This window comes from Macaca mulatta, chromosome 9 (genome assembly GCF_049350105.2).
Source record: "Macaca mulatta isolate MMU2019108-1 chromosome 9, T2T-MMU8v2.0, whole genome shotgun sequence".
Lineage (NCBI taxonomy): Eukaryota > Metazoa > Chordata > Mammalia > Primates > Cercopithecidae > Macaca > Macaca mulatta.
This window is the reverse complement of record NC_133414.1, coordinates 106387280-106402414: the sequence shown is the minus strand read 5'-3', so window position 1 is coordinate 106402414 and position 15135 is coordinate 106387280. Positions and strand designations below refer to the sequence as shown.

General features: G+C 37.6%; 1 protein-coding gene across 2 annotated transcripts in view; it reads right to left on the bottom strand.

Moving 5' to 3' along the window:
- The window catches only part of TBC1D12 (TBC1 domain family member 12), a 145423-nt gene that overhangs the window by 90358 nt on the left and 39930 nt on the right, over window positions 1-15135 (bottom strand). For both annotated transcript variants that reach the window (XM_015147720.3, XM_028826670.2), the window contains exon 2: window positions 9989-10112. In XM_015147720.3, coding sequence (XP_015003206.3) covers window positions 9989-10112 — 124 coding nt within the window. The remainder of the gene's footprint in view (window positions 1-9988; window positions 10113-15135) is intronic.

The following is a 15135-nucleotide window of genomic DNA, read 5'->3' as shown; positions in this document are numbered from 1 at the left end:
AACTGTGACTGATCATAGTTTATTCCTGGAATGCAAAGTTGGTTTAACAACCAAAAACTAACTTGCACAACTTAATAATTTTTAAAAATGATCACAAGAGTTGGCACTTGAGTTTTGCCTCATATGAATGGACCAACAGCTAGACATATACTGCCCAAGAAACATTCATCAAATCTCTGAAGGATGACATCATGTTAGCCTTCAAACTGCTTTCCATACATGATGTCTCAAATATTATATGTTTGAAATATTACACCAAGCAGTCAAGCAAAGGTAACTGGGCACACAAAGAGGTAAGGTAACACCTGCTAGCCAAAACTAGCAGAAACAATATTTGATATAAGCAGACCTATAGGAGTTCCAGATGCTGGAATTTCCAGACATATGAAATAGCTATACTTACTATGTTCAAGGAGATAAAGGCCAAGCTTGAAATTTCAGCAGGGAACAGTAAACTGTAAAAAGTGATACAGTAGATTTGAAAAAGAACCAGCTAGGAACACAAGAATTAAAAACACATAAAATTGACATGAGGAACTCAATGTATGGAGCCAATGTATTCTTAACACATTCTCTAGGTAGTTCTAATCATCCACTGTGTTTGAAAATTAGAATAATAATTATTTTAAAAATCTTAACAGCCTTGCCCTCAAATCCACTGTTCTTTTTCTAACCTTTTTAAGATGTTTTTATTGGTTTAATTTACACATAATAATTTTACCTACTTACGGGGTACATAGTGATGTTTTGATACATATAATGTATGGTGATCAGATCAGGGTAATTACCACATCCATCATCTCAAACATGTATCATTTCTTTGTGTTGCGAATATTCAATATCCTCCTTCTTGCTATTTAAAACTGTATATTATTGGTAACTATGGTCATTCAACAATGGTATGAAACACTAGAACTTATTCCTTCTATCTAGCTGGAATTTTTTATCCTTTAACAAATCTCTCCCTAACATGCAGCCCCCACCACCACTTTCCTCCTACCCTTTCCAGTCTTTAATATCCCCTGTTACATTTTTTACTTCTATGGGATCAACTTTCTTTCTTGGGTCCCACATATAAGTGAGAACTTGTGGTGTTTAACTTTCCATTTCTGGCTTATTTCACTTAACATAATGTCCTCCAGTTCCACTCATGTTGTCACAAATGACAAGATTTCATTCTTTTTTATGGCTGAATAGTATATGATTGTGTATATATACCACATTTTCTTTATCCATGCATCTGTTGTTGGGATACCGAGGCTGATTTCATATGTTGGCTATTAGGAATAGTTCTGCAATAAACACAGGGGTGCAGATGCCTCCTTGATATACTGATTTCCTTTTGTTTGGATAAATGCCCAGTAGCGGGACTGCTGGATCATTACTGTTTTCTAATCCAGCTCCTAGAATGCCTCCAGAATTATTTTTCTAATACATAAATTTGATATCTCAGTACCTTATTTAAAAGTATTTTAGATAAAACCCAATTCTCTAGCCTCATGGCTAATGAGCCTTCACCATCTACCCTGTATCTTTGATATACTGTCCTATTAGCTAAACAGATCCTATTCATTCCTGCTTGCTTTTTCAATTTCCTCTATCTAGACTGGCTTTCCCCATCTTGTCTGCCTGCTTAATTCCTACTAATACACTTAGGAACACAATTTGCATGTCATCTCTGAGAAAAATAAATCACTCTTTCAACTGTACTCTCATACTCTGTCACAGCTCTACTAAAACACTTACCATACAATATTATAGTTACATATGAAATTCTCTTCTACCCCTTGTCCCCTGCAGTTATACTGAAATAACTCAAAGGCTAGGAGATATAAATATATATGTGTGTGTGTCAAGAACCTAAATTATACCTATTGCATTAAACATAATATTTGTTGAATAAATAATTCATGGAAATAAGCCAGAAAATCTTAGGAAATCTAAGATCAATTCAAGAATTCTGTCCTTCAAGTTCTCCTATAGAAAAGGCCTAGAGTTTACTAATATTAGGTCACACATTGAATTGGCAGCAGAATGGTATTCTACCACACTTTGATGCCTTGTGTTTTGTAGCTAAAGCGATTTACCAGAAAAACGTACCAGGAGGGAAATATGTGAAAAGATCAGACTGGATTCAAAGGGAGAGTGGCAAGAATCTTTGAATAGCTGCCTAAATAAATAAAATATGGGGATTGACAAGAAGAAAGAATAGTAGCATAGAAGCTTCTCCTTCAAAGACAATGAGAGAGCCAAAATAGCCTGATATATACACTGATATATCCATTAACTGACTTGACTTTGAGGTTCAATGGACAGTAGGAACACTCCCCCTTAAAGGGGTTAATGTTAAACCACATTAGTGAGTAAATCCTTCTATTTCTATATGCTGTGAACAATTTATAGGGAGCCAGAATAATGTTTCAGAAGCAGAAAAACTCCCCACCTCTGCTACCTCAAGACCACGTCTGCCCAAGATAAAGAGAGTCTCTTACACAACTTAATCTAAGAGCTGAGGAAACCATTATGCTTGGGATAGACAGGGTTTAGCTGATTACGATGTCTTTATAGATCATAAATTTTATTCCAGATCTATGAATTAGGAGACAAAAAACCCATCCTATATTTCAAGCTCAATTGCAATCTTGGGGCAAAGCATTTCATCACTTTCTGGCATATAAGAGTACCTTAGTCAATTTTATTTTTGCAGAGTTATTAGCACGATCTTGTTTGTTTAGTCTGAAGCCTGCCATAATATACAAGTCTGAGATAAAGACAGGATGAGTACAACTTTTAATATAATGTTGATATACAAAACAGTATTCCTGTAATCAAATATAGATATTCAGAGTATTTTCAAACTGTAACCCTTTCCAAGTCTCTGTTTCTGATAAAATGAAAAAACATTCCCTCAAATTCTACCCTGTTTAATTTGTGAAAACTTAACTTTATTCTTTTAATTTTCTTTAATTAATAATTTAGGTTTCTCTCTTGAGGCTCATACTTCTCCCTTCTCCCAGAAGCACAGGCCCAGAAATATTACTAGCTCCTCTCCAATCTTTAGACCACAAAAATTAATTTTTATGAAATCCATTTATACATAGAAATGCATAATAATTTATTAACCATCAATAAAGAACACACATGCAACTGGAAATGTAGTTATTCACTGCCTTTTCAAGGTGATAACAGATAAGGTAAATAAAGGTGAAAACAAAACATGCAATAGTGCAACAATTTTTTTTAACTTTTTAAGAAGAACTTCTGGTCGGGCATGGTGGCACATGGCTATAATCCCAACACTTTGGGAGGCCAAGTCAGAGGATCACTTAAGCCCAGGAGTTCAAGACCAGCCAGGGAAACACAGTGAGACCCTGTCTCTACTAAAAGTAAAAAAATTAGCCAGGTATGGTGGTGTGCACCTGTAGTCTCAGCTACTAGGGAGGCTAAGGTGGAAGGATCATTTGAACCCAGGAGGTCAAGGTTGCAGTGAGCCATGATCGTGCCACTGCATTCTAGCCTGGGCAACAGAGTGAGATCCTGTCTCAAAAACTGAATTTCTAAAGAATAACTTCTGAACACAGTCCAGCCCCTCTGCAATTTAACATCAGTGAAAGAATTGCTTTGTTTTTGCAGTACTTAGTCAAATTTTACAGCAAGAATATCGATATGTAAGCATAATTAAAACCAATAAACTTTTCAAATATTCTATTACACATACCAATAAAATCAGAAACCAGAAAATTAAGCTCTAACATGTTCTAAGTTTTATGTATTTAACATTTAACTACTGCTCACAAAACACATGTATGCTAGTCCGTTCCATAATGTTATTCCTGCAGTAAAAAATTTCAAAAGCAAAGGCTTAACTGAAGAAAGCGACTTATTCTACTTTTAAACAATCTGAAGCTGTCTGATTAAGAAATTAGTATCTTACAACTTTTTTCCTCGCCTGTCAAAAGTTATGTGAAACTGATTCACCACTCAACTTAAACTTCACCAGAAAATGGCACAAGTATTGATGAAAAACTTGATCATCTAAGGACTACAATCTCGTTTTCATGTTAAAGATGCCAATATAAAAGCAGTGCCTAGCAAAAAAAGATAAGTTTCACTGAGAGATTATCAGTTTGACATAAACAGTGCATATTCAATCTAGTATGCAATTGTATCATAATTATATATAACATGGTTTATTTGAAATCATTCTCACTTGCAGTTTCGAGTGCCTAAGACAAACAATGTAGCTGTATTCCAACTTTACCTACTAATTTAGGAAAAAAAAAATACTCAGGTCAACTGAACTACGATATAACTGAAATACTATTTATAATTAACGGATGTAATTTTTAACCTGGCTCACCAACTGGTTCAAAAGGCCACAAATGGAATTTCACATCTGCAAGAGAACACATGTGATAATCCTCAAAAAGTAATACTGCGAATGTTCTTGTGATTTGAGAATTGATCATCAAGTTAAATGCCAAACTTCAGTCAGTTTGACTTTGCTATAATCCTAAAATGTTTTTTATGTTTCTTTACTATTAACATGGAAAGCACTAAAATTGATTAGACTTGTAATAAAAGTTACTGCAGGAATAAAAAAAGTTTTAAAATATTTAATCTATTCTTTCACTTATGAACTCACGTATCTCTGAAAAGCTACAGGTACAAAATACGTAAAGTTAAATTATATATATATGTGTGTGTGTATATATATACATCTATATAAATATGGTGACATTTCATTCTTGAAATGGAAAAAAACATATAATACTATACATGCAAAATACATACATGCAAAAATAATTACGTGTTTTCCACACAAAAAAATAAATTTTACAAGTCCTAAAAATGTGAAAATGAACTGAGATATATCATTCTATGTTTTATATTTTATAAAGAGAATACAATCATGTGTTGTTTCACTAATAATAGAGAAAAAAAGGGTTTTTTTGTTTTTGTTTTCTGCTTTTTTTTTTAAACAGCTCAGGCTAGAGTGCAGTGGCGCAACCTCCACTCACTGCAACCTCCACCTCCCAGGTTCAAGCGATTCTCCTGCCTCAGCCTCCCAAGTAGCTGAGATTACAGGTAAGCGCCACTATGGCCATTAATTTTTTTGTTTTTACTATAAATGGGGTTGGCCAGGCTAATCTGGAACTCCTGACCTCAAGTGATCCACCCGCCTCAGCCTCCCAAAGTGCTGGGATTATAGGCGTGAGCCACCACACTCAGCAAAAACTTTGTAAATTAAATCTTTTTTTCTTTACTTAGGTGTAATCTTACAGATGTCTTTCTTTTTTTTATTATTATTAAGTTCTAGGGTACATGAGCACAACGTGCAGGTTTGTTACATATATATACATGTGCCATGTTGGTGTTCTGCACCCATTAACTCATCATTTACATTAGGTGTATCTCCTAATGCTATCCCTCCCCACTACCCCCTCCCCACAATAGGACCTGGTGTGTGATGCTCCCCTTCCTGTGTCCAGGTAATTTCATTGTTCAATTCCCACCTATGAGTGAGAACATGCGGTGTTTGGTTTTCTGTTCTTGCGATAGTTTGCTGAGAATGATGGTTTCCAGCTGCATCCATGTCCCTACAGATGTCTTTCTATTAAAGAAATGTTTGGTTTAATAACATATTTAAAAATATGGCAACTCTGCAGGGCACGGTGGTGTGCGCCTCTAGTGCCCTGTACTCAGGAGGCTAAGATGGGAGGATTGCTTGAGCCCAGGAGTTTAAGGCCAGCCTGGGCAACATAGTGAGCCCCATCTCCCCCAAAAATCTTTTTTCAAAAAATGTTTTAAAAGAATCAACAACTTCTGAAGACCTGCTTTAAAAAGTTATTAGCCAAAGAAATACTACTACTCTAATCTAATAAAGCTTACTGCTTTACCATTCAAAAAGCAAGTGAGGCATCATTTCTCCAAGCAGTTTTTTACACCTAAATTGCCAGCTACCTCTTCATTTCCTAAAGCCTTAACACCTTAAGACCCTATCTCAAACCATAACAGAAGTGTCCTAACATTCCTCATGGCTTTACTGATACTGTCTTCACTTTCAGTTTCTGATTCCAAACATAATAACATCTCTCTGAAAGCATACATGGTAAAGGAGCTCAGATACACAGTTTTATATTCATCTTTTAGAGAATTCAAAAATCAGTGCTGTGAAAAAATGTTTTAGAACAGAGACCTAAGACTGGAAATTTACCATTACAATAAAAAGAAAATCATGTCCACTTTGTAAAGTGAGAATTGCAGGGAAGAGGACAGCAAAATTAGACAAATAGGGAGTAGAGGACACACACTGAAGTAGAGATAGTAGAAAGCAAGAGGTAGGAACATGTTCCATCACATGGTAAAAGTAATACATTTTTTTCTTTCTTTTTTTTTTTTTTTTTTGAGACAGAGTTTTGCTCTTGTCACCCAGGCTGGAGTGCAATGGCACAATCTCGGCTCACTGTAATCTCCGCCTCCCAGGTTCAAGTGATTTTCCTGCCTCAGCCTTCCGAGCAGCTGGAATTATAGGCACCTGCTACCACACCTAGCTAATTTTTGAACTTTTAGTAGAGACCAGGTTTCACCATGTTGGCCAGGCTGGTCTCGAACTCCTGACCTCAGGTGACACACCAGCCTCAGCCTCCCAAAGTGCTGAGATTAAAGGTGAGCCACCGCACCCAGCTGATACATATTTTGAAGGTGGAAAAGGGTCAGAAGAAAAATGACTTGACTATACATAATGCCTCCCAGAGAACAAACATAACCACAAAAAGGGCACTGAAATATATACTAACACCTGTGATATAGCTGGAAAGCTCAAAAACTAAAGTAAGTGGCGCAGAGAAATAATCATCAGTTTAAAGGATCAAAGAAGGGGCTGCAGAGGCAGAGGCAGGAACTACATTTCAACTCTACTCCTTCTTCTCAAATAAAAAAGAGCTGTTCTTTTCCTGACCACTCATGAAGTTTTACTGTTATTGTTACTGTTTTTTGAGACGTAGTCTCGCTCTTTTGCCAGGCTGGAGTGCAGTGGCACAATCTCGGCTCACTGCAACCTCTGCCTCCCAGGTTCAAGTGATTCTCCTGCCTCAGCCTCCCAAGTAGCTGGGACTACAGGCACGTGTCACCACGCCCAGCTAATTTTTGTATTTTTAGTAGATATGGGGTTTCACCATGCTGTTCAGGATGGTCTCGATCTTCTAACCTCGTGATCCGCCCACCTCAGCCTCCCAAAGTGCTGGGATTACAGGTGTGAGCCACTGCTCCCAGCCCACTCATCAAGTTTTTATACCATATGTATAAAAAAGAGAATGTGAGGTCTTGGCTTTCCAAAATGAAAATAGCAGATTAAAGGTATACAGCATACCAGTAAAGATAATTATCCAACCAGTAATTTATTCAGAGACTTATGGTAAGAAAATATCATAGAACGTTAGTTTATATAAAGATATAAAAATGTATGTGCATGCATATTTAAACTACTATACAAAATCAAGAATACCTGTAAAAACCTTCAGTAGCAAGACCACTGTTTTGCCTCTAGAGGGCGAACCTGGTCTTCTGAAAACTTCTAGACAAGGGAAGTTACTTTCAGACTTTACCAAAAAAAACAAAGGAGCTAAAATTTAAGATGTCACAATAGCAGAGGTTCCCAACCTTTCTTGGTCAATGCCTTTAGTGTCTCTAATCTTTTTCACAGTAACTCTTAAGCCAAAAGAAATACCTAATGATTCTGCTTAATAAGTAGCTATGTCGAAACAATTTAATAAGGATGTGTATCTTAACATTTAGTAACCGCTAAAAAAAAAATACACATAAATTGAAAAAAGAAATATGTTTTCTTTCATTCTTTTTCTTTTTCTTTTTTTTTTTTTTTTTTTTGAGATGGAGTCTTGCTCTGGTGCAGTGGCATGATCTTGGCTCACTGCAACCTCCACCTTCCAGGTTCAAGCGAGTCTCCTGTCTCACCCCCTGAGGAGCTGGGACTATAAGCATGCACCACCATACCTGGTTAATTTTTTGTATTTTTGGTAGAGACAGGGTTTCACCATGTTGGCCAGGCTGCTCTTGAACTCCTGACCTCAAGTGATCCGCCCACTTCTGCCTTCCAAAGTTCTGGGATTATAAGCATGAGCCACTACACCCAGCCTCATTCTTAAATAACCACAATTAATTACCAATTTGGGCATGTGTGGCTTTGTGCATTGGATACAATTTCTCAAACCTTAAAAGCAGATTAGACATCACCCTCATTTCCACTCCCACGCTGACTTTTGTACAGTATCTGGCAACCTCAGAAAAAACAGATTCACAAAGATATGATGTCACACAAAAGTATGTAGTAGCACTTAATGTTGGAACTGTGCACTGCTTCAAATTAACAGTCTGCACCATGTCCAACTGATGTGGAATATCACTGAGTTTGCCTGAAAAAATTTAAATATCCCACAGTACCCCACTGTGTTAAGTGCAGCACACCAGAGTGTCTGAGCACATGGTTTGGGGATCACAGCACACAGTTTTAAGTACCAATAGATAAACTATTCACTATTTTAATCACTTGTGAAGAAAATTAACTATAAGCCAGGTGTGGTGGCACATACCTGTAGTCCCAGCTTCTCAGGAAGCTGAGGCAGGAGCATCATCATTTAAGCCCAAGAGTTTGAGTGCAGCCTGGGCGACATAGCAATACCAAGTCTCTTGAAAAAAGAAATTAAGTTAGTTCACAGGCAGAGGAGGAGGCACATAGTCTAGCTACATAGTTCAGGCAAATCCTTCAAAAGGGAAAAGGAGGGGCTGCTTAGAAAGACGGCTCTCTCAGCAACTTCCGTTTGTCTTATGCTTCTCTCAGGGACAAACACGCAGTCATCTAGTGCCGTGCATGTACATTCTATGGGGGTGAACACCTTGGTTCTGTTTAAACAGCTAGTGCTTTTGACAGCTGTGCCAGGAAGGGTTAGGACCAACTACAAAATAATCTAGGTTCTAAAAACATAGTGTTTCCCTAACTTTCTGTTTTTCCTGAGGAAAAAAATAAATCTTTTATTCAAATGCAAAAAGAAGAAAAAAGAACTACAATAATGCTTTTAAAGATCTAAAATTTTTTTCTCATATTACTTGGAAAACAGTTTTTCTTCTGAGCAATAAAAGGAACACTATTAAATCCTTAAAGGAAGGTATCTTTTCCAATTTGAATGATGATTATTGCCTTCATGTGATTGTCTTTATAAATGCTAGCTGTGTTAAATCTGGTAAACTGCAATTTGGAAGGATAAAAATAGGAAATGTATTATATGTCATCTTCTGAGCAATAACTTCTCTGAACTTTAAAGCACTGCAGATTTGATCCAGTCTCACTGCTTTCCTTTCTCACTAATCTAGTACTGAAGAGCCAAAGTTCTAAAGTCAAATAAGATCAGAAAGTCTTAAGAACGCAAGAATACAGATGTTAATAGAGATATCAGAAGAAATAGCTTCCAAATTACTAGAAACAGATTGTGTACCAACTTTTCTCATTTACAAAGTCCTTGGTTTAGAGAGGACACCAGAAAAGTGACAAAGGAAAGAGTTCAACCTCATAATCTACTCAGTTTTTGGTTTTTAATATTTCATCAGTTCACAACAACCAATATTCAGAACAACTGTGCCACTGGCAAATGCTACCAACTTCAACTGGAAGTCAAACAGTATGTGGTGAGAGTGATTAGCTAAGTTTTTAAAAAAATCTATTCAAGGAATAACTGGCTTAAAAAAAAGTCAATGTTCTATTCCTTTGAAGAATTTTCACAATTACAAAAGATAACAGGAAATATGTGATCTGTTTTCCTAAAAAATTTAGCAGGTCCTTATAAATACTTATAATCCCAAAAGTCCATATCTAGAAAAATAAGAATAAAAATAGAATATGGTTAGTTATCAAAAAAAAGAAGAAGAAGAATGCTTAAAAAGCTAGGATAAACTACATGGCTGTGTCTGTACTTACCTGCTGAATGATTCTGGATGTTTTCTGAAGATTCTCTCTAGGAGGGACTTTACCAAATAATTTCCAACCAGGAGCACTATGGACAACTGATTTGAGTTCTTTTGTCCTTTTTGGAAAAAGGTTTCTGAAACACAGAAAAGTTACATGAATTGTGTTTTTTTAACCAGAGAGCTATTTAACAGTAATTTTATAATAAGTTTGTTCCCAAGGCAAAAACAAAAATACTTTTAAATAAAACTATTTCTACTACTTACACCACTATTACTTAGAATAATAAGGCTCAATTAAGAATATGTGGCTTAATACCTAATGAATGCAGGGCTTAAAACCTAGATGACGGGTTGACAGGTACAGAAAACCACCATGGCACATGTATACCTATGTAACAAACCTGCACATTCTGCACATGTGTCCCAGAACTTAAAATAAAATAAAGGCTATCTGGCTTATATAGAGGTATTAGAAGAATCATCAACAGAAATAATAAAAAGAAACAGGCCGGGCGCGGTGGCTCAAGCCTGTAATCCCAGCACTTTGGGAGGCCGAGACGGGCGGATCACGAGGTCAGGAGTTCGAGACCATCCTGGCTAACACGGTGAAACCCCGTCTCTACTAAAAAATACAAAAAACTAGCCGGGCGAGGTGGCGGGCGCCTGTAGTCCCGGCTACTCGGGAGGCTGAGGCAGGAGAATGGCGTAAAAACCCGGGAGGCGGAGCTTGCAGTGAGCTGAGATCCGGCCACTGCACTCCAGCCTGGGCGACACAGCGAGACTCCGTCTCAAAAAAAAAAAAAAATAAAATAAAAAGATAAACAAATTGGAAGGAAAACGACAGCCATAAATAAGACGTAAACATTTGTCCAAATCAGCTACAAAGTATACTAGAATTGACTGTACATGTGCTTAACAATAACAGCCAAAATTCTGAAAACAAAAACATTTAAAAGAAACTATATAACAGTTAAAGGATTAAGTAATACAATATTTGGATAAATATTATTTACAGTAATAATTTATTTATTATAAAATTATAACTACTAATCCCCTATTGCTATAATATATACATTTAACCTGTTTTTCCTAGGCCAGCTATGTACAAGAAAGCTTATTACAAAAGAATCAATATATAACCAAGGAAGAAAGTATCTCTCACTGAAAAATCTAAAAAAAAAAAAAAAAAAAAAAAAAACCAGGCCAGGTGCAGTGGCTTACACCTGTAATCCCAGCACTTTGGGAGGCAGAGGCGGGCAGATCATGAGGTCAGCAGTTCAAGACTAGCCTGGCCAACATGGTGAAACCCCGTCTCTACTAAAAATACAAAAATTAGCCGGGCGTGGTGGTGGGCGCCTGTAATCCCAGCTACTCGGGAAGCTGAGGCAGAAGAATCGCTTGAACCCTGGAGGCGGAGGTTGCAGTGAGCTGAGACCACCTCATTGCACTCTGCGTCAATAAGCACCCTGCAGAGGTATTAAGGATTTTACCTATTATCTCCATGTCCTAACCAACCAAATTAAGTACCTATTTTTTTATGTAAGCAGGGATGATACTCAAAATATGTACCCATCAAAACAACATGACCAGGGCCCACGAACCAATTAGAAAGGTACTGATGAATTCAACTCAATATAAACCCTTTGCATAAGCTATAAATGAACAGTAAGAAAATTTCTAATTCACACAAACAATTAATTACAAACAGTTCCAAATTGGTTGAAGTCCCAAATAATTAGATTTATCTATACTCAAAATGCCGTATCAATATATATTAACAGTGCAGATTAGTGATAATAGAAAATAACTTTTTAACGAAAAATGTTAAGGGACGCCTACAAAAGAATGCAGGATAATCAATAAAGAAAAGAAATTGCCAGGCATAGTGGCTCATGCCTGTAATCCCAACACTGGCAGGCCAAAGCAAAAGGATCACTTGAGCCCAGGAGTTTGAGAACAGCCTAGGCAATGTAGTGAGACCCTGTCTCTACAAAAAATAAAAATAAAAATAAATAGCCAGGATGGTGGTGCACACCTTGTAGTCCCTGCTACTTGGGAGGCTGAGGTGGACAATCACTTGGGCCCAGGAGTTAAGGATGCAGTGAGCTGTGATACTGCCACTGTACTGCAGCCTGGGCAACAGACCAAGACTCTGCCTCCAAAAAAAAAAAAAAAAAAGAAATAAAAAGAAAAGAAACACTCTTATTTCCTCAGGTGTATAACAGAAATAAACATATGACACTAGAATAATTGCTACTTTAAGATACTCTGGAGGTTTCACCTCAGAGACCATGTATAGTAACTTAATTCTCTACTTCATAAGATCACGAAATAGCTGAAAGTTTTCAATAATGAATATGCTGAGGACTAGGAATACTTCTAAGAAAAAAAGTTCAAGCGTCAAAGGATGGTCTATTAATTTAAACAATGTTTGATACATTGTGTACCACTTATCAAGAAAACACTTTGTAGCTGATTTAAATAAATGTTTACATCTTATTTATGGCTATCATTTTCCTTCCAATTTGTTTATCTTTTTATTATTTCTGTTGATGATTCTTCTTATACCTCTTAACTCCAAATTCACCTTTATGCTCTGGGACAACAGAAAAAATTCCTTTAATCATTTCTCCTTTAAAACAAACATGAAATTGTTAAGCTTTCTGGGTAGAGGGCACCAAAGGGACACTGAAGGAGAAAGGGGCTCTCCTGTGGTTTCCAGCTGCTGCAGAGTGGATCGGGGTAGAGGTGTGAGGACATCCAGTAAAACTCTGCTTAGCTAGATGCCCAGACTGCAGCCCCTCAGCAAACTTGCAGCCTTGCTGAACCTGCACCCTCAACCTGGAGATGGCGTCTGTGCAGCCTGCTCAACATAAAAACTGACTCCACCAAAGGCTTCTTGCCAGCATCAGTGTGCTAATTTCCTCTGCAAGCCCCACACAGGCCAGACAGTTCTCATCAAGTCATACTCCCTCTACAATTCCTATGTGACCTGCCTGCACCCTAAAGGTTTCCTATCTACCCACACTAATAAACATGGGAAAAAATCTTTGTCACTATGGTTTAAGAAAAGAATTCTTGGATATGACACCAAAAGCATGATCTATAAAATAAAAAGTTGATGAACTGGGCTTCATTAAATTTAAAACATTTGAACTTCAAAAGACATCATGGATGCAAAATGACAGAATAGGAAGATCTAGGGGTCAGTCTCCCCACCAAAGTAAAAGTTGAGCTAGAAAGAGTAACTGGAGCGGGGCACGGTGGCTCACATCTGTAATCTTAGCACTTTGGGAGGCCGAGGTGGGTGGATCACCTGAAGTCAGGAGTTCGAGACCAGCCTGGGCAACATGGTGAAACCCTGTCTCTAGTAAAAATACAAAAAATTAGCCGGGCATGGTGGTGCACACCTGTAATCCCAGCTACTCAGGAGGCTGAGGCAGGAGAATTGCTTGAACCCAGGAGGCGGAGGTTGCAGTGAGCTGAGATGGTGCCACAGTACTCCAGCCTGGGAGACAGAGCAAGACTCTGTCTCAAAAAAGCTAAGAGTTTAAAAAAAGACTAAGAGTAAATGGAATCAAGTACTTTAGTAGAATTCTAGGAACTGACCAAACCCTTTTAACAACCAGGGGAGTGCTTGATGAAGGAAGAGGCTACTGATCTTTCATAAGTATGAATAAGCAGCATACATAAACCAATTACCCTCCCCTATTCCTCAGAACCACCACCACCACACCCACCACCTCTTGTGGCAGTGGGGATAGCAGCCCATGTTCCCAGAGTTGCTAACTGGTGCCAGGAGGGACAGTGGGGATCATGTCCTTCAAAATTTAGGGTTGTACATTTTGGTTGGTCTGGCCCTGAGGGAGTGATACAGGCATGCATCAGTTTCAATACTCTCCACAGCAGTGGGTTTCACTGTAGGTATTTATCAGAACACTAAAGAAGGTAAAACCTTTTTTGTCTCCTTTTCTGGAGCCAGATATCTAAGAAAATCTTTGTCAGGTCACCAGCTAACCACAGAGACAATAGAACAAAAACTGGTGACCATACACAATATGGAATACATACTTTGCGAAAATAGCTCATAAAGTCACAAACAGGTGGCTTCAGCCCTCGACAAGCAAAAAACAGCAATCATTGAGGAGTGGGAGAAACAGATTTATAGAGTTACCATACTATAATAATCAGAGTATCCAGCTGTCAACAATAAAAAATTACAAAACATACAAAGAAACAGGAAAGTATGGCCCATAAACCTAGAAATAGGAATTGGACAAAAATCACCCCTGAGGTAGCCCAAAGTAATTACCAAAGACATTAAACCAATTTCATTTAAAAAAAAAAAAAAAAAAAAAAAAAAAAAAAAAAAAAAAAAACTCTAGGAGATTGGAAAAAAAAAAAAAAAAAAACCATGGACAAAGAACTAAAGGAAATAAAGGGAATAAAGGGGGAAAATGAACAAAATCAGAATTCCAGTAAAGGCAGAAATTATAATAAGCAACAAAACAAATTCTGGAGCTGAAAAACAACTAAAATTAAAAATTCACCAGATGTATTCAACAGCAAATTTGAGCAGGCAGAAGAAAGAACTGGCAAATGTGAAGATAAGAAATTTGGAACTTTCCACTCTCAGTAGTAGAAAGAAAAAAGAATTAAGAAAAAGGAACAGAGCCTGAGGGGCCTGTGAGACATTACTAAGTGTACCAACTATGTACCATAAAAGACCTAGAAGAAGGGAAAGACAAAGAGGCAGAAAAAATACTTGAAGAAATAACCCACTTTGAGAGGCCAAGGAGGGTGGATCACAAGGTCAGGAGATCAAGACCATCCTGGCTAACATGGTGAAACCCCCGTCTCTACTAAAAAATACAAAAAATTAGCCAGGCGAGGTGGCGGGTGCGTGCAGTCCCAGCTACTCCAGAGGCTAAGGCAGGAGAATGGCATGAACCCAGGAGGCGGAGCTTGCAGTAAGCCAAGATCAGGCTCTGTACTCCAGCCTGGGCAACAGAGCAACACTCTGTCTCAAAAGAAAAAAGAAATGACCAAAAACTTCCCAAATCTGAGGAAAGACATAATCTACACATCCAAGAAACTCAACAAAATTTAAGCAGAATAAACTCAAGGAGGTTCACAATGAGATACATTATAGTCAAA